Raw genomic sequence first — 20,694 nt, 5'->3', positions numbered from 1 at the left:
CCCCTCTCCTTTCCCACTCTGTGCTCCTTCCAAACCAATAGAGTATGTTCCTAGAACCATACCTGACACTCCCCGAGGCAAGCGTGAGGATGAGGACCTATCAGGGGCAGTAGAAAGCTCAACAGATCTTCTCAGAGCCCTCTCAACCACACCACATCGGCGAGGATCTGGGACACAACAAGTGTGGTTTGAAGTTACCATATTGTTGGGACATAACTTCTAGCCGACCCAACTGACTATTGATGGTTCTCAGAATGTCACAGGAATGTTCCCGGAATAAGTGCTCTGAGAATCCGAAGGAAATCCGAAGGAAAATTCTCCAAACGGTGTTCTCTGAACATTTGCAGACATTCTTGGAATGTTATGCAATTTCAAGCTGTTTGCAGTTCTGTGGCCAGTGAAACTGGAAGTCGGTCCGTCTGACTGAACAGTGTCCAATAGACCTGATTGGCAAGCATCAGCCTTGATTACAACGTCAGGTTTGACCTGTGATTCTAATGATTGTGACAACAGAGTTGAAGATCTGTCAGTCTAATCTGACTCTAGTGCCAGTCTAAGTTTTTTTTTTTTATATCTAATTCACCGATGAGAGTTCAACAGGAATGGATGGTGATTTGATGGGATAGGTGAAGGCCTTATTTAATTGCACAGATCTGGGATCAGCCTATGGCTGAAAGCCTCTCCAGAGACCAGAGTGTAACTCAAGGCTTTATGATGTTCCTATCTTCTCTGACTAGCTGCTTCATTTGTCCATTTGGTTCCCGACATGATTTCTACGGCATCACATGCAGATCTCCCTGTAACAGGCTCAAAGAAAGACACGTGAAGTTTATCTCAGGGCTGTGTGTGTGTGTTAAATCAAATGTAACTGTGTGCTACATCTCCCTCCTTCTCTCTCTCCTCCAGGTGATCAACATCATCAACGCGGCCCAGGAGTCCAGTCCGGTGTCCGTAGCAGAGGCCCTGGACCGGGTCCTGGAGATCCTGAGGACCACAGAGCTCTACTCTCCTCAGCTGGCCTCCAAGGAGGACGACCCACACACCAACGACCTTGTAGGCGGTCTCATGAGCGTGAGTTAGGGGCTACACACACGCTCTCTCTCACACACACACACACACACACATGCACACGCACACTCAAACATACTCCTGTCTTCAACTCTCCTCACCTCTCCTCAACTCTCTTCATCTCCCCTCACCTCTCCTCAACTCCCCTCCCCTCCTATTCTCACAAACTGTCACGCCTTGGTCATTGTATTTTGTGTTTTCGTTATATATTTGGTTAGGCCAGGGTGTGACATGGGTTTATATATTGTATTTTCGTATTGGGGTTTGTAGTATTTGGGATTGCGGCTGAGTAGGGGTGTTGTATAGGCTTGGCTGCCTGAGGCGGTTCTCAATCAGAGTCAGGTGATTCTCGTTGTCTCTGATTGGGAACCGTATTTAGGTAGCCTGCTTTTCACTTTGTATTTCGTGGGTGATTGTTCCTGTCTCTGTGTTAGTGTTCACCAGATAGGCTGTAATAGGTTTCACGTTCCGTTTTGTTGTTTTGTATTTATTAGTTATTTCATGTATAGTTCCGTTATTTGTTTCATTAAAGAACATGAGTAACCAACACGCTGCATTTCGGTCCGACTTTCTTGCGACAAACGAAGAACGTCGTTACACCTAACACAATACTCAAACACTTCCTGAGTTATGTGGGATATGTGGTGAATAGGAATGCCGAAGTCATTGTATAATGTCAAATAAGTTGTAATTAGTCAGATTTGGGATATACAGTACCAAAAGAGAGTGATTTGTCGTTTTTTTCCTTCTGTAGGACGGCTTACGGAGACTGTCTGGCAACGAGTATGTCTTCTCCAAAAGTACTTTTCCAAGTAAGCCCAGTCTGTTTCATCAGAAAACATCACATAAATGTGATATTTATTCATTATCCTACCAGAATACTTCTGCTACTTACATCTAGGACCCTGGAGTTCACTCTAATCACACAAACTGAGTCTAATCATGTGTAGTTTTAGTGGTATATTTGTGTTGCATAATGTATTTTTTTTCATGAAATGTAATAACAATGGAAGCATTCACAGTACTACACATGATGGGGGACATTTAGTGTATGGACCTCTGTCTGTCCGCAGAGTGATCGAAAATAGAAAATGTCTCAGATCATTTATTTAATCAGTTGGAGTCGAGTCCATTTCTGAGAAATGGAAGGGCACTGCTGAGAAGTCCAGAAAAGTACTCTCCTGCTAATCTTAAGGAAGCAGCATGTGCTTTTTTCCCCTTGCACTTCTTAATAGACCTTAGTAGACCTGTATTTGACCCTTTACCATGAGGCAGTGCTGCTAAGTAACTTAGGGACACAGCTATATTGGAAATTATTGTTGTTGTTGCGTATTGCTCTTAAATGTCCCAAATGCAATCAATCAATTGATCAATCAATAAATCAATGTTTGTGCGTGCGCGTGAATGAATGGGTGTGTGCGTGTGTGTCTACAGATTTGAGCCAGAGTCAGCTGGCCATCCCAGTAATGCTGAATGACATCCCTCCGGCCATCGCTGAGATGCTGGATGACGAAGACCAATGGGAGTTTAACATCCTGGAGCTGGAAGCTGCCACCTGTAAGAGGTACGGAGGGAGAGGGAATAGATGAGAGAGAGAGGGAATAGATGAGAGAGAGAGGGGGGGAATAGATGAGAGGAGGGGGGAGAGAGGGAATAGATGAGAGAGAGAGAGGGGGGAATAGATGAGAGAGAGAGAGAGAGAGAGAGAGAGAGAGAGAGAGAGAATAGATGAGAGAGAGAATAGATGTGAGAGAGAGAGAGAGAGAGAGAGAGACAGAGACAGAGAAAGAGAGAGAATAGATGAGTGAGAGAGAGAGAGAATAGATGAGAGAGAGAGAATAGGAGAGAGAATAGATGAGAGAGAGAGAGAGAATAGATGGGAGAGAGAGAGGGAATAGATGGGAGAGAGAGGGAATAGATGGGAGAGAGAGGGAATAGATGGGAGAGAGAGGGAATAGATGGGAGAGAGAGGGAATAGATGGGAGAGAGAGGGAATAGATGGGAGAGAGAGGGAATAGATGGGAGAGAGAGGGGGAATAGATGGGAGAGAGAGGAGGAATAGATGGGAGAGAGAGGGAATAGATGAGAGAGAGAGAATAGATGAGAGAGAGAGAGAAGAGAATAGATGAGAGAGAGAGAGAGAGAATAGATGAGAGAGAGAGGGAGTAGATGAGAGAGAGAATAGATGAGAGAGAGAGGGAATAGATGAGAGAGAGAGGGGGAATAGATGAGAGAGAGAGAGAGAGAGAGAATAGATGAGAGAGAGAGAAAGAGAGAGAAAGAATAGATGAGAGAGAGAGAGAATAGATGAGAGAGAGAGAGAGAGAGAGAGAGAGAGAGAGAGAGAGAGAGAAAAAAAAAATAGATGAGAGAGAGAGGGAATAGATGACAGAGAGAGAGAAAATAGATGAGAGAGAGAGAGGGAATAGATGAGAGAGAGAGAGGGAATAGATGAGAGAGGGAATAGATGAGAGAGAGAGAATAGATGAGAGAGAGAGAAAGAGAGAGAAAGAATAGATGAGAAGAGAGAGAGAGAGAGAGGGAATAGATGAGAGAGAGAGAGGGAATAGATGAGAGAGAGAGAGGGAATAGATGAGAGAGAGAGAGGGAATAGATGAGAGAGAGAATAGATGAGAGAGAGAGGGGAATAGATGGGAGAGAGAGGGGGAATAGATGAGAGAGAGAGAATAGATGAGAGAGAATAGATGAGAGAGAGAGAATAGATGAGAGAGAGAGAGGGAGTAGATGAGAGAGAGAGAATAGATGAGAGAGAGAATAGATGAGAGAGAGAGAATAGATGAGAGAGAGAGAAAGATGAGATGAGAGAGAGAGAGAATAGAGAGAGAGAATAGATGAGAGAAGAGATAGAGAGAGAGAGAAGAGAGAGAGAAAGAATAGATGAGAGAGAGAGAGATGAGAGAGAGAGAGAGAATAGAGAGAGAGAGAGAGAGAGAGAGAGAGAGAGAGAGAGAGAGAGAGAGAGAGAGAGAGAGAGAGAGAGAGAGAGAGAAAATAGATGAGAGAGAGAGAGAGGGAATAGATGAGAGAGAGAGAGAAAATAGATGAGAGAGAGAGAGAGGGAATAGATGAGAGAGAGAGAGGGAATAGATGAGAGAGAGAGAGAGAGAGAGAGGGAAGAGATGAGAGAGAGAGAATAGATGAGAAAGAGAGAGAAAGAATAGATGAGAGAGAGAAAGAGAGAGAGAGAGAGAGAGAGAGAAAATAGATGAGAGAGAGGGAATAGATGAGAGAGAGAGAGGGAATAGATGAGAGAGAGAGAGAGAGAATAGATGAGAGAGAGAGAGGGAATAGATGAGAGAGAGAGAGAATAGATGAGAGAGAGAGAGAGGGAATAGATGAGAGAGAGAGAGAATAGATGAGAAGAGAGAGAGGGAATAGATGAGAGAGAGAGAGAGAGAGAGAGAGAGGGAATAGATGAGAGAGAGAGAGAGAGGGAATAGATGAGAGAGAGAGAGAGAGAAAATAGATGAGAGAGAGAGGGAATAGGTGAGAGAGGGAATAGGTGAGAGAGAGGGAATAGGTGAGAGAGAGAGAGGGAATAGGTGAGAGAGAGAGGGAATAGGTGAGAGTATTTATTGAGAATATTTATTTCCCAAAATTATAACTCAATACAAAGATTTTGAAACTACAAAAGATGAAAAGCCAAAATGTGCAATTTTGGCAGCCAAATACAGTGGGGCAAAAACGTATTTAGTCAGCCACCAATTGTGCAAGTTCTCCCACTTAAAAATATGAGAGGCCTGTAATTTTTATCAAGGTACACTTCAACTATGACAGACAAAATGAGAATTTTCTTTCCAGAAAATCACATTTTAGGATTTCTAATGAATTATTTGCAAATTATGGTGGAAAATAAGTATTTGGTCAATAACAAAAGTTTATCTCAATACTTTGTTATATACCCTTTGTTGGCAATGACAGAGGTCAAATGTTTTCTGTAAGTCTTCACAAGGTTTTCACACACTGTTGCTGGTATTTTGGCCCATTCCTCCATGCAGATCTACTCTAGAGCAGTGACGGACTTTCAACTCCCTCCAAAGATTTTCTTTGTGGTTGAGATCTGGAGACTGGCTTGGCCACTCCAGGACCTTGAAATGCTTCTTACGAAGCCACTCCTTCGTTGCCCGGGCGGTGTGTTTGGGATCATTGTCATGCTGAAAGACCCAGCCACGTTTCATCTTCAATGTCCTTGCTGATGGAAGGAGGTTTTCACTCAAAATCTCACGATACATGGCCCCATTCATTCTTTCCTTTACACGGATCAATCGTCCTGGTCCCTTTGCAGAAAAACAGCCCCAAAGCATGATGTTTCCACCCCCTTGCTTCACAGTTGGTATGGTGTTCTTTGGATGCAACTCTGCATTCTTTGTCCTCCACACACGATGAGTTGAGTTTTTACCAAAAAGTTATTATTTTGGTTTCATCTGACCATATGACATTCTCTTTTTTCTCTTTTGGATCATCCAAATGCTCTCTAGCAAACTTCAGACGGGCCTGGACATGCACTGGCTTAAGCAGGGGGACACGTCTGGCACTGCAGGATTTGAGTCCCTGGCGGCGTAGTATGTTGCTGATGGTGGGCTTTGTTACTTTGGTCCCAGCTCTCTGCAGGTCATTCTGCAGGTCCCCGTGTGGTTCTGGGATTTTTACCCACCGTTCTTGTGATCATTTTGACCCCACGAGGTGAGATCTTGCGTGGAGCCCCAGATCGCGGGAGATTATCAGTGGTCTTGTATGTCTTCCATTTCCTAATAATTGCTCCCACAGTTGATTTCTTCAAACCAAGCTGCTTACCTATTGCAGATTCAGTCTTCCCAGACTGGTGCAGGTCTACAATTTTGTTTCTGATGTCCTTTGACAGCTCTTTGGTCTTGGCCATAGTGGAGTTTGGAGTGTGACTGTTTGAGGTTGTGGACAGGTGTATTTTATACTGATAACAAGTTCAAACAGGTGCCATTAATACAGGTAACGAGTGGAGGACAGAGGAGCCTCTTAAAGAAGAAGTTACAGGTCTGTGAGAGCCAGAAATCTTGCTTGTTTGTAGGTGACCAAATACTTATTTTCCACTATAATTTTCAAATAAATTAATAAAAAATCCTACAATGTGATTTTCTGGATTTTTTCCCTCATTTTGTCTGTCATAGATGAAGTGTACCTATGATGAAAATTACAGGCCTCTCTCATCTTTTTAAGTGGGAGAACTTGCACAATTGGTGACTAAATACTTTTTTTTTCCCCCTGTATGTGTCCTCCTGCCACAACCTGAGGGACAGCCAGTGAAAAGTGCAAAGTAATGTCGATAATATTTCCCATCTTGTTTTGTTTTATCTTTCATACCATGCCATGTGTCTTCTCAGTCATGTTGACACTGGTCCACTACCATTGCTTTAATGTATTGTTGTTCTCATTAATATTGTTGTTGTAGTTGTTGTTAATGGTAATCCCATGTCCACTACTACTATTATTATTGTTGTTGGTCCCACCATTTATTTATATATAAATATATTTTAGATCTAAATATATATTTTCATTTTATTTAATGAGAGAGAGGGGGAATAGGTGAGAGAGAGGGGGAGGGAATAGATGAGAGGGAGAGGGGGAGAGGTAGAGACAGAACTGCATTTCCTATTACACTGTGACAAATACTCAGAGTCCTAAGAGAATATATCTTCTCCAAACTTATTACACAATACAAAGAATTTGAAACTATAAAAGATTAAGAAAAAAACAAATATTTATTGGGTGAAAAGCCAAAATGTGCCATTTTGGCAGCCAAATGTGTGTCCTCCTGCCACAACCTGAGGGACAGCCAGTGAAAAGTGCAATGTAATGTCGATAATATTTCCCATCTTGTTTTGTTTTATCTTTGACAATGTAAGTAATAATGAACTTGCCATGTCAATAAAGTAAATTGAATTGAGAGGGGGAGAGAGAGGGGGATAGATGAGAGAGAGAGAGGGAATAGATGAGAGAGAGAGGGGGGGAATAGATGAGACAGAGAGAGAGAGAAAGAGTGAGAGACCAATACAGAAGGGACTTGGAACGAACGCCCTCTCCCTATATCACTCATCTGTCTCCCCTGTCCTCTCTCTGTCATCCCCGCAGACCTCTGACCTACCTGGGCTTGAAGATCTTTGCTCGGTTCGGGGTGTGTGAGTTCCTGAGCTGCAGTGAGGCTACGCTACGCTGCTGGCTCCAGATCATAGAGGCTAATTACCACGCCTCCAACTCCTACCACAACTCCACCCACGCCGCCGACGTCCTCCACGCTACAGCCTACTTCCTACGCAAGGAGAAGGTCAAGGTAGGCCAAACACACACACAGAGATAAAGACTCTCCTCACGGGCCTGATGAAGACCTTTCGGTCACACCTGCAATGTGCTATGGAAGCATACAACAGTGCACTGTACCTAGAGATTGGTTGAATGTGCACATTCAAGTGAAATGACTACTGACACCAGCTAGCTTGAATGTATCACCGCAACATTATCACGGCCTGACATCTCAGTGTGTTGACTGATGAGTTGATCTATGTAATTCCCTGCCATGTGTTTTCAACGGCGTGTAGAGTATCAGTTTGCTTTGCTTGGCAGGAGATGAATGTATGTCAGTGACCAGTGAGAGTCGGAGTGGGGATGTTTTTATAGTTTTCACATTGGACTCAGTCAATACGTGTTTTGCCTTGCGGGCAATGAGATCCTAATACATTGCCTTTCTTTTCTCCCCGCTTATCCCCTCCAATAAATATCTCTTCTTGTCATAAACTGAACATTTGCTAATGATTATTATTATTAGTTGTGCTCGCATTGCGTGCATTTTTTTTTAGGTATTATTCGTTTGTTGAGTATGAGGTTATGCTGAGAGAGACTTACACAGTATTTATAGTTTATGCACGATCTCAGACATTTGGGCATGAGTAATCGAGCACTCAAACGGGCGTCAAAACGTGATCTTTAACCAGCGATCGAAATGTTTTCTTGGAGACAACGTTCGTTTGCTTTGACTCCAGTGTTCCATTTGTACATGTGCATTTGCGGTGCACAAAAAAAACAAGCCAAGCGTCACACAGTTCTTCTCACTAAATCCCCCCGGTGTCTCAATCCCTCAATTGTGTTCCGACCGCTGCCTCTACACACGCGTGCTGAGTGCGCATACAAGCTTCCATTAGGCCGACTGATGTAAATGCCTATAAAAGTGTATCCAACTGATGGGATACACAAGCTGCACTTCTTGCTAAATGATGACAGTTTTATCACAAATTCAAAATGGACTGGTTGATTGAAGTAGGGAAATATGTGTTCTAACAACAAGCTGCAGGTTTGGAATAATTGCTTCCCGCCTATTTTCCGGTTTAGGCTACTTTGCGAACTACTGGTGTCATTTAGAATTGGTTAGTTTAGGCTATAACCAGAGATAGCAGTATTTCTGTTACATGTATTTGAAATAGACATTTTTGATTTCTTCTGAGTATTTTGAATTTCACTGGGCTGAACTACACTTCGATGTATTTTCTGTTTTGTATGAACAATTGCAAAGCATACTGAGTATATTCTAATGAGCTCCACCCCAAAACAAGGCCAATAATACCCAGTGTGCTTTGCAGTTCCTTTTGATATGTTCATTTTCACATATACATTTACATTTTTTATCCAGAGTGACTTGCCCAACTAAGGTAGATAAACAACATATCATAGTCATAGCGAAAACAACTTTTTTTGTAACCGTTATTGAAAATGTTGTTGCAGTTCTGTATTTTGATTAAACACATGAAACTTTATGGTATTTTGTAATTGTATTTTGTCATTTTTGACATCTCTGGCTATAACCCCCACCCCCTAAACAGAGACATGAAAATATGCAAAGTCATTGGTTTAATCAAGATAAAGAGCATATTTTCATCAGAGTCATTAAGCATTGGCCTACTCACCAAACTGATGCCATGGCTGTAATTAATCACCATGCAGTTTTCAATGTGGAATTGTGATTCCATTTTAGAAAATTCCAAAGAACATGCAGAATAAACTAAATTGAACGCCTGTACATAGAAGAAGACGTTTTGGTTTGTAACCTGAGAATGTTTTCTTTTAACTCACCAAATTCAGTCCCGTTTCAAATGATCACTCTTTGAAAATAACTGTTCCAGACACGAGATGCGCATCACTTCGCACTGGCATAAAATAGTTGTGTCTTAACTGGTATAAGGGCTCGGGAAATAGGAACGTCTTGTCTGCTAAATGAACAAAACAGCGCTATGCCATTGCACAGCCTTCTACAAGCAAGCTTTTTGGAGATTGTGTTCCACAATGTAATCCGTTTATGTTACTTTTTATCTTTATTTAACCAGGCAAGTCAGTTAAAGAACAAATTCTTATTTTCAATGACAGCCTAGGAACAGTTGGTTAACTGCCTTGTTCAGGGGCAGAACGACAGATTTCTACCTTGTCAGCTCATTCAATCTAGCAACCTTTCAGTTACTGGCCCAACGCTCTAACCACTAGGCTACCTGCCGTTTGCAATAAATGAATCTTAAATGGCACTTGTTTTTTTATTGACTGAATATATACAGGGACATTTTGCATTGTTATCTGTAATGGTTATGATAAATTATGCATTGTTGCGCACTTTTGGCATAGACAGTGCCTTCAGAAAGTACTCAGACCCCTTGACTTTTTCCACATTCTGTTACATTACAGTCTTATTCTAAAATTAATTAAATAAAACATTTTCCTCATCAATCTACACACAATACCCCATAATGACAAATTTAAAACAGGTTTTTAGAAATGTTTGCAAATAGAAATACCTTATTTAAGTAATTATTCAGAACCTTTGCTATGAGACTCGAAATTGAGCTCAGGTCCATCCTGTTTCCATTGATCATCCTTGAGATGATCCTTGAGATGTGGTAAATTCAATTGATTAGACATGATTTGGAAAGGCACACACCTGTCTATATAAGGTCCCAGAGTTGACAGTGCATGTCAGAGCAAAAACCAAGCCATGTGGTCTAAGGAATTGTCTGTAGATCTCCGAGACAGGAATGTGTCGAGGCACAGATCTGAGGAAGGACACCAAAACATTTCTGCAGCATTGAAGGTCCCCAAGAACCCAGTGGTTTACATCATTCTTAAATGGAAAAGTTTGGAACCACCAAGACTCTTCCTAGAGTAGGACGCCCGGCCAAACTGAGCAATCGGGGAGAAGGGCCTTGGTCAGGGAAGTGGCCAAGAACCCTATGGTCACTCTGACAGAGCCTCAGTGTTCCTCTGTGGAGATGGTAGAATCTTCCAGATGGACAACCATCTCTGTAGTACTCCACCAATCAGGCCTTTATGGTAAAGTGGCCAGATGGAAGCAACTTCTCAGTAAAAGGCACGTGACAGCCCACTTGGAGTTTGCCAAAAGGCACCTAAAGACTCTCAGGCCATAAGAAACAAGATTCTCTGGTCTGATGAAACCAAGATCGAACTCTTTGGCATGAATGCCAAGCGTCATATCTGGAGGAAACCTGGCACAATTCCTATGGTGAAGCATGGTGGTGGCAGCATCATGCTGTGGGGAAAGATAAACGGAGAGAGAGATCATTGATGAAAACCTGCTCGAGAGCGCTCAGGACCTCAGACTGGGGTGAAGTTTCAACTTCCAACAGGACAACTACCCTAAGCACATAGTTAAGACAACACAGGAGTGGTCGCTGAATGTCCTTGAGTTGCCCAGCCAGAGCCCGGATTTGAACCTGATCGAACATCTCTGGAGAAACCTGAAAATAACTGTGCAGCGGCGCTCCCCATCCAACCTGACAAAGCTTGAGAGGATCTGCCGAGAAGAATAGGAGAAGCTCCCCAAATACAGCTGTACCCAAGTACTCAAAAAAACATCTGTCGAAAAATGTCAAATTTCTATTTGTTGTAGTTAAGTACCATTACTTCCTGGTTGTATCCTTTTCTCAGGGCAGTCTAGACCAACTGGATGAGGTGGCTGCATTGATCGCGGCGACGGTCCATGACGTGGACCACCCGGGGAGGACCAACAGCTTCCTGTGCAATGCAGGAAGTGAGCTGGCCATCCTGTACAATGACACGGCTGTGTTAGAGAGTCACCACGCCGCCCTCGCTTTCCAACTCACCGTCAGGGACAGCAAGAGCAACATCTTCAAGAACATCGACAGGTACAGTCACACAGAGTTTAGAGCAACATCTTCAAGAACATCGATGGCCTAGCCCAATCCCATATCTGTTTGTGCTGTCTTCCATACCTTTGTGCTGTCTTGCCAACTCCTATGGTCAATTTCATGTCAATGACCATAAGAGTTGGCAAGACAGCACAAACAGATCTGGGACCAGACTAGAGTCACATCGAGTTTAGGAAAGTAAAAGGTGGTTTCCACCTGAAGCATAAAATGTTTCCACAGTAGAATTCCAAACCAGAGTCCATGTCCTTGTCAGAAGAATGAATTGACATGCCTCTTCCTCTACGGCATAAGAGGGATCACGAAACCACTGGTGACAGATATGGACCCTGGGACAAATCATGTGATGTGATTCACTTCTAGATGTGTATGAACCCAGAACTTCTTGGAAAACATTGAGGACAGTTGATTATCCTGATCCTGTAACCCCCCTCTCTGTGTGTTTATATTAGGACTCAGTTCCGGACATTGAGGCAGGCCATCATTGACATGGTGCTGGCTACAGAGATGACCCGCCATTTTGAACACGTCAACAAGTTTGCCAACAGCATCAACAAACCAATGGCTGCCATCGAGGAGTCCAGCTCAAATGTAAGACACACACCCTTCTCTGTGTATGTGTTTGTGTGTGTGTGTGTGTTAGCATCAGTGTGCAGTTTATTATTACATAATAAAGTCATTAACATCTGCTCATTGTGGTGTGGGAATGGAAAATACTCATATATATATAAGTATAAACTCAGCAAAAAAATAAATGTCCTCTCACTGTCAACTGCATTAATTTTCAGCAAACCAAGTCCATGTGTAAATATTTGTATGAACATAACAAGATTCAACAACTGAAACATAAACTGAACATGTTCCACAGACATGTGACTAAAAGAAATTGAATAATGTGTCCCTGAACAAAGGGGGTGTCAAAATAAATCAAAAGTAACAGTCAGTATCTGGTGTGGCCACCAGCTGCATTAAGTACTGCAGTGCATCAACTCCTCATGGACTGCACCAGATTTGCCAGTTCTTGATGTGAGATGTTACCCCACTCTTCCACCAAGGTGCCTGCAAGTTCCTGGACATTTCTGGGGGGAATGTCCCTAGCCCTCACCCTCTGATCCAACAGTTCCCAGACGTACTCAATGGGATTGAGATCCGGACTCTTCGCTGGCCATGGCAGAACACTGACATTCCTGTCTTGCAGGAAATCACGCATCAGAACGAGCAGTATGGCTGGTGGCATTGTCATGCTGGAGGGTCATGTCAGGATGAGCCTGCAGGAAGGGTACCACACGAGGGAGGAGGATGTCTTCCCTGTAAAGCACAGTGTTGGGATTGCCTGCAATGACAACAATGTATTGTGAGTTTTTGAGTGAAAACCTCCTTCCATCAGCAAGGGCATTGAAGATGAAATGTGGCTGGGTCTTTCAGCATGACAATGATCCCAAACACACCGCCCGTGTAACGAAGGAGTGGCTTCGTAAGAAGAATTTCAAGGTCCTGGAGTGGCCTAGCCAGTCTCCAGATCTCAACCCCATAGAACATCTTTGGAGGGAGTTGAAAGTCTGTGTTGCCCAGCAACAGCCCCAAAACATCACTGCTCTAGAGGAGAGCTGCATGGAGGAATGGGCCAAAATACCAGCAACAGTGTGTGACAACCTTGTGAAGACTTACATAAAACGTTTGACTTCTGTCATTGCCAACAAAGGGTATATAACAAAGTATTGAGAAACTTTTGTTATCGACCAAATACTTATTTTCCACCAAAATTTGCAAATAAATTCATTAAAAATCCTACAATGTGATTTTCTGGAATTTTTTCTCTCTAATTTTGTCTGTCATAGTTGAAGTGTACCTATGATGAAAATTACAGGCCTCTCTCATCTTTTTAAGTGGGAGAACTTGCACAATTGGTGGCTGACTAAATACTTTTTTTGCCCCACTGTATGTATGTATGTATATTTAGGAAATTATATATTATATATATATATATATATATACTACCATTCAAAAGTTTGGTGTCACTTAGAAATGTCCTTGTTTTCCATGAAAACATACATGAAAACAGTTGCAAAATGAATAAGAAATATAGTCAAGACGTATAGATAATGATTTTAAATTAAAATAATAATTGTGTCCTTCAAACTTTGCTTTTTTTTTCAAAGAATCCTCCATTTGCATCAATGACATCTTTGCAGACCTTTGGCATTCTAGTTGTTTATTTGGTAATCTGAAGAGATTTCACCCCATGATTCCTGAAGCACCTTCCACAAGTTGGATTGGCTTGATGGGCACTTCTTACGTACCATACGGTGAAGCTGCTCCCACAACAGCTCAATAGGGTTGAGATCCGGTGACTGTGTTGGCCACTTATAGTTATTGCATAGTTTGGAGCTCTGCTTTGGGTCATTGTCCTGTTGTAGGAGGAAATTGGCTCAAGTTAAGCACTGTCCACAGGGTATGGCATGGCGTTGCAAAATGGAGTGATAGCCTTCCTTCTTCAAGATCCCTTTTACCCTGTACAAATCTCTCACTTTACCCCCACCCAAACACCCCCAGACCATCACATTGCCTCCACCATGCTTGACAGATGGCGTCAAGCACTCCTTTCATTTTGTCTGCGTCTCACAAATGTTCTTCTTTGTGATCCGAACACCTCAAACTTTTTTTCCAATTTTCCTCTGTCCAGTGTCTGTTCTTTTGCCCATCTTAATCTTTTTTTTTATTGGCCAGTCTGAGATATGGCCTTTTCTTTGTAACTCTGCCTAGAAGGCCATAATCCAGGAGTCGCCTCTTCACTGCTGACGTTGAGACGGGTGTTTTTATTTAATGAAGCTGCCAGTTGACGACTTGTGAGGCGTCTGTTTCTCAAACTAGACACTTTAATGTCCTTGTCCTCTTGCTCAGTTGTGCACCGGGGCCTCCCACTCCTCTTTCTATTCTGGTTAGAGCCCGTTTGCGCTGTTCTGTGAAGGGAGTACACAGCGTTGTACAAGATCTTCAGTTTCATGGCAATTTCTCACATGGAATAGCCTTAATTTCTCAGAACAAGAATAGACTGACGAGTTTCAGAAGAAAGTTCTTTGTTTCTGGCCATTTTGAGCCTGTAATCGAACCCACAAATGCTGATGTTCCAGATACTCAACTAGTCTAAAGAAGGCCAGTTTTATTGCTTCTTTAATCAGGACAACAGTTTTCAGCTGTGCTAACATAATTGCAATAGGGTTTTCTAATGATCAATTAGCCTTTAAAATTATAAACTTGGTTAAGCTAACACAACATGCCAATGGAACACAGGAGTGATGGTTGCTGATAATGGGCCTATGTAGATATTCCATAGAAAATCTGCCGTTTCCAGCTGCATAGTCATTTACAACATTTAACAATGTCTACACTGTATTTCTGATCAATCTGATGTTATTTTAATGGACAATTTTATTTGCTTTTCTTTCAAAAAAAAAATTTCAAAAACAATTTCTAAGTGACCCCAAGCTTTTGAACGGTAGTGTATATATCATAAGCATTAAGGAGAGAATGGGAATAACAGGCTAAGTATTTTGACATTTATCAATGAACTGTCCTAGTGGAAAATAGTTGTATTCAGAGCATGTGACTCCAGTTTGAAGCCCTATCTGATATTAGTAACCATGGCCCTTGTGGGCAAGCAGCGTGTCTAGCCTGATTCCATCTCAGCTCTACCACTTACTTAAAATATAATATCACAAAGCAACAAAATCATTTGTGAGTTGAGCAACTTCAAGGCTCAGGCCATTGTTATGTATAACTATATACACTAAGTGTACAAAACATTAAGAAGGCCCCCCTCCTCCCTTTTCCCCTAGAACATCCTCAGTTCGTCGGGGCATGGACTCTACAAGGTGTCGAAAGCGTTCCACAGGGATGCTGGCCCCATGTTGACTCCAATGCTTCCCACTGTTGTGTCAAGTTGGCTGGATGTCCTTTGGGTGGTGGACCATTCTTGATGCACACGGCAAACTGTTGAGCGTGAAAAACCCAGCAGCTTTGCAGTTCTTGACACACTCAAACCGGTGTGCCTGGCACCTACTACCATACCCCCCGTTCAAAGGCACTTCAATCTTTAGTCTTGCCCATTTACCCTCTGAATGACACACATTCACCATCTATGTCTCACTTGTCTAAAGGCTTAAAAATCCTTGTTTAGCCTGTCTCCGCCCCTTCATCTACACTAACTGAAGTGGATTTAACAAGTGACATCGATAGGGGATCATAGCTTTCACCCGGATTCACCTGATCAGTCTACAGTGCCTTGCGAAAGTATTCGGCACCCTTGAACTTTGCGACCTTTTGCCACATTTCAGGAGATTATACGGAGACTTGATTACACACAGGTGGATTGTATTTATCATCATTAGTCATTTAGGTCAACATTGGATCATTCAGAGATCCTCACTGAACTTCTGGAGAGAGTTTGCTGCACTGAAAGTAAAGGGGCTGAATAATTTTGCACGCCCAATGTTTCAGTTTTTGATTTGTTAAAAAAGTTTGAAATATCCAATAAATGTCGTTTCACTTCGTGATTGTGTCCCAATTGTTGTTGATTCTTCACAAAAAAAATACATTTTTATATCTTTATGTTTGAAGCCTGAAATGTGGCAAAAGGTCGCAAAGTTCAAGGGGGCCGAATACTTTCGCAAGGCACTGTATGTCATGGAAAGAGCAGGTGTTCCTCATGTTTTGTACAATCAGTGGACATTCACATCCACAGCCAGTTCTACATAAATGGACCCATGAGCACCACCGTGTGAAGTTCATAGGAGCCTATCAAATGTAGTGTCAAATGAAAGATAAGCATCCATATGTATGTGTCTGCGTGTGTGTTTGTGTCTCTGACCTTGTCTGTGTGCGTTTCTCTGTAACAAGAGTGAAGGCAGTGACAGCGAGGGCCCAGCCAGTATCAGAAACAGCCCAGAGAAACGGCTGCTGATCAAGAGGATGATGATAAAGTGTGCTGACGTGGCCAACCCCTGCAGACCCCTGGAGCTCTGCATAGAATGGGCCGGACGCATCTCAGAGGAGTACTTCGCACAGGTGAGTGGGCAGTGTGTGTATAAAAAAAGTGTACAAAAATATTTTCTATTCAACATGGTTTTGGAGGCAGGTCGTAGTACTCCTAACCAAAACTTCAGCTAAAATCAGCTGTGTTCAGAGTGGTTTTAACCCGGCTCACCACTCTAAGAAAGGCGGGAGTGTCATAGTATGTCATTAGCAGGTTTGACCTTTCTCCTGCTGCAGGACAGTGTCTGCAGCTGGTAATCCTGACCTTAACAACTGTCTACTTAGCTATCTGTGTGCACCAATAGATCTGTTCCCGACCTTTTCTCCCTTTCTCTTTCTGCCTCTATCACTGTCTGTCTGTCTGGTGGTATACAGTACAGTGTGGGAAATGCATTTGTGTTGTCCCATACATATATCTTTTTTTGTAATATATTTTAGATAAAAAACTTAGGATACTTGTGATATATTTTAAATTGGCCAAATAATGTATTTTATATATTTTAAAAAAAAATACATTCAACATGTATTACAGAATGTATTTAAAATGTATATATAATCGTATATAAAATGTTTTTCACAATATATGTTAAATGCTTTGGAAAATCTAATGATTATTTTTACAAGTATTTATTGATATATTTTTAAATGTAATTGGAAATGTTTTGTTAAATATATTCCAACATGCATTTTAATGTATTTGTAAGAGATATATTTTTTGATTTAAATGTATGGAAAATAGCTCAAGACCCAAATGTGAAATGTATTGTCCTCAAATGACCCAAACTAAGAAGAAATAGTGCATCATTATAAATGTTTTACTCATAACTCACGATCCACTGTTCACATGCTCAGGGCTCACTTTGGGACCCCAAACTATAGTTTAACAAAGCCTGTTCTAATAGGCTGCGGCCGCTACAATATATTTTGTCAAAATGCATTTGTATTGTACCTAACGCATACCAAAAGCATACTAAAAACACTAACGTGCATTTAAATGACTACGGAAATGACAACAAACATGATACATGATCAATCATGTAAGTGACTCCACGTCTTTCATTGTTTGTTGATCTGTCATATGGACAAACTTTAGGAGAGCGCTCCAACCAACGTCCAATGAGCAGAACTTAATATGTATTGGGTCATTCCACAAAATGAGGGTGTTAAGTGGGAATTGAGCGCAATATGTCATATGAAATGAAGTGCCCTTTAACGTAGACCACAAGGAGAATTCATTAACTCTGATTGTCATTATGAAAAAAAAGACTTGACTTTGTGACTTCTAGGGAAGATTTTAACCCACTAATCCCCCCCCCCCCAAAAAAAAAAAAGACTCCCAAGTGTTCGCCATCATTGTAAAGACCTAGTTATTTTGTTGCTTTGACCAAGACATTTACGAAGATGATTATTTATTTCATGGTGATTAGTGATTCATTTATGTCTGTCCCTCATTCTAAGGTTCACCCTGTTACGTGAATTGAACTCTATTTATTTCTAAAGAAACATTGAGCATCTAACGGTCCAATCATTGTGTAAAGAAAGGGGAGCTGGCTGCTTTTTGGCCATTTTCAGATTTTTTTGTGTTGAAAAACTGAGCGGGTCGAGCACAACGCGTCCACCCTGTTACCCCTAGATAGACAAACGAGGAATGCTTTACCAACCGAAAAATGTGTGTGAATCTTACATTAAATTGCCCCTCCCTGTTGCACACAACAAGCTTCCATTCCCTGTCACAAGGGGATTCATGGCTGATTTAACTAGTAATTACCAGTTGGAGGACCGTTCAAGTGGATTTTTCCCAGATGTGGCAAATTCACTTGGTTATTTACGCAGCATAACACCGCGAACCATCCACTCTAGAGCCATATAATACCGCTCATTGGAAGCACAGGTCCTCGACCTACATTTGGACATATTCCGGAGCGTTGTAGGATGTATAGTTTTTGTTTAAATAAGAACAGTAATAATAAAAACCGTGGGCACTGGGTTTGTTTCATTATTTAATTAAGCAGAAGAGTGGCACTTACTTTTTTGAGATGGGAAAACTTTTTTTTGTTTTTTTTATGAAGTTGAGCGTGTGCTGTTCATGACAGAATGTAACATTTTTGTCAAATCCTTAGTTTGACATTTTTTTACTCACCATCACAATTTAAATTATATCACCGTTTTGGCTTGGTGGCCCCCCAAAAAACAATCTCCGTCAATCAATATGTAAAGTCTATTCATTTAAGGAGCCAAATTAGGAAACACTTTGGTCACACTGTAGACTAGATGTCATGCCTTTCTGGAACATTGTCAGGTATTACATCCATTTTTAGCAAATGTATCCACAAGTATTTGGAAAAATACATCTGTATGCGGTGCGACTGTGTACATATATCTCTTGTATACTGCAGTATATGTGTGGGTGTTAACCTGTGTGTGAATCTATCCTTATATTTCAGACTGATGAGGAGAAGAGACAGGGTCTACCGGTGGTCATGCCTGTCTTTGACAGGAACACCTGTAGTATCCCCAAGTCTCAGATCTCATTCATAGACTACTTCATCACAGACATGTTTGACGCTTGGGATGGTAAGAACACACACACACACACACACACACACACACACACAAACAGAGGACCCACAGGGAGGAGGGAGGAAATATGGAATAGAACTTTCCCATGCCTTCCCTCCTCTCCTCTCCTCCTCTCTTCTATTCCCTCCATCCCTGTAAAAGAGGTAGAGTCCTCCTTCTCACGTCACAGTGGAGCACAGTAGGCCAGAGGAAGGAGAGAGGGAGGGAGAAGGGGAGGGGTCAAAAGAGGATAGTATACAGTTATTCCCCATTTCACCGTTCCCTCTGACGTTGGGGTGTTGCTGGAGGTTACCCCCCCCCCCCTCCACCAGAGAAGAGAACACGTGTTTAAATTCAATAAAACTGCTGATGTCACGGAAAAGTTCCTAGAGGCCACTGGGACTGGGGGAGGGGGGGGGGGTGTATCCGGGGGCCGGAGGGGTTAAGTCAAAACGCAGTGAAGCAGGACCTACTGTACACACACTCACTAGCACAGACACACACACATACACACAAGTACACATAAAGTGCAGACAAAAGCGCACACATTCACACACGCAGAAGCACAAAGGCTGCGTTTAGACAGGCAGCCCAATTCGGATCTTTGGCCAATCAGATCAGCTGTGAAAAAGATCTGTTGTAAAAAGATCTGACGTGATTGGTCAAACGACCAATTAGTGGGAAAAATATCAGAATTGGACTTGCCTGTCTAAACGCAGCCTTTGTGCTTCAGTTTTGTGACACACACACACACACAATCATATCGCACATATGCACTCACACAGCAGGTTTTAATGAATCAGGGTCAGGCCTGGGCTATTGCCGGGTGGTTGCCAGGTCAGGCTCATGCAGGGTAACAAATGAGTCGGAAACTAGGAAGTAAACAACAGACACACACGCTGCCTGAGACCCAGTCGCACCAGCTGTCATTTCCGCTGGCGCATGTGTTTGTGTGCGTTAACCTCAAACTCTTCTCTGTCCCCCCCAGCCTTCGCCAGTCTACCTGGCCTCATGGAGCACCTGTCTGAGAACTACAAATACTGGAAGGGACTGGATGACATGAAGTGCAAGAGCCTGCGGCCGGCCCCTCCTCCGTGACCCCTCCATCCCTCCCTCTCTCTCCCCTTATCCCTCCATCCCTCCCTCTCTCTCCTCCGTGACCCCTCCATCCCTCCCTCTCTCTCCCCTTATCCCTCCATCCCTCCCTCTCATTGGGCTGGGGGAGACAGCGAATGTAGCCTGGCGCTGGTATTAAGCCCATCCCACGATGATTCTACCCAGCTCCACACACAATGGACTGTAGACCTCAGGAGTCTGTAGACCTCGGAGTCTGCAGCTTGGAGCCCTCAGAAGAGACCAGGGGGCTGACATACCGGCTGACAAATTACACCCCAACTCCCCATATAGTGCAGACATCTTTCCCATCCCTAGTTATCGGATGTTACTTCAAACTGATTTGAAACAGAATCATTACGATGCCCCATGGCAAATTCAGCATGGGGGGACGGGGGGACGACTCTGGTCATAAGTAGTGCACTACATAGCGAATAGGGGGACATTTGAGAATTGCCCACTGAGACTCTCCAGCCTCTTACGACCCATCTGTGGTTCCTCTTGGGACCCTAATGTGACTCTACAGCCCTCCTGACAATCTATCCCAACCAACCGCACTTTAGCAGCTCAAAAAAACGTGTCACTTTCTCACATCTTTTATTTTTTTCCCTGTGATGTTGTCTGTGTTCTATATCCATTTCTTTTATCTCAGGCAAGTGTCTGCTGTTGTTTGTCGTACCTCTGATTTCTGTCCGTCCTTGCTTAGTCCCTA

At 42.6% G+C, this 20,694-nt stretch overlaps 1 protein-coding gene across 5 annotated transcripts in view; it reads left to right on the top strand.

Moving 5' to 3' along the window:
- The window catches only part of LOC135544634 (high affinity cAMP-specific and IBMX-insensitive 3',5'-cyclic phosphodiesterase 8B-like), an 86,607-nt gene extending 66,235 nt beyond the window's left edge, over positions 1-20,372 (top strand). For 4 of the 5 annotated variants that reach the window (XM_064972394.1, XM_064972391.1, XM_064972395.1 and 1 more), the window contains 9 exons: positions 907-1,071; positions 1,823-1,868; positions 2,503-2,632; positions 7,195-7,393; positions 11,041-11,258; positions 11,732-11,857; positions 16,178-16,343; positions 18,755-18,884; positions 19,858-20,372. In XM_064972394.1, the coding sequence (XP_064828466.1) occupies positions 907-1,071; positions 1,823-1,868; positions 2,503-2,632; positions 7,195-7,393; positions 11,041-11,258; positions 11,732-11,857; positions 16,178-16,343; positions 18,755-18,884; positions 19,858-19,967 (1,290 nt within the window). In that variant the 3' untranslated portion in view covers positions 19,968-20,372. The remainder of the gene's footprint in view (positions 1-906; positions 1,072-1,822; positions 1,869-2,502; positions 2,633-7,194; positions 7,394-11,040; positions 11,259-11,731; positions 11,858-16,177; positions 16,344-18,754; positions 18,885-19,857) is intronic. The other variant, XM_064972393.1, reaches the window with a different exon arrangement.
- Positions 20,373-20,694: the final 322 nt, after the last annotated feature.

This window comes from Oncorhynchus masou, chromosome 8 (assembly GCF_036934945.1).
Source record: "Oncorhynchus masou masou isolate Uvic2021 chromosome 8, UVic_Omas_1.1, whole genome shotgun sequence".
Lineage (NCBI taxonomy): Eukaryota > Metazoa > Chordata > Actinopteri > Salmoniformes > Salmonidae > Oncorhynchus > Oncorhynchus masou.
Note: the sequence above shows the minus strand (reverse complement) of the source record. Positions and strands in the feature narration are given on the sequence as shown.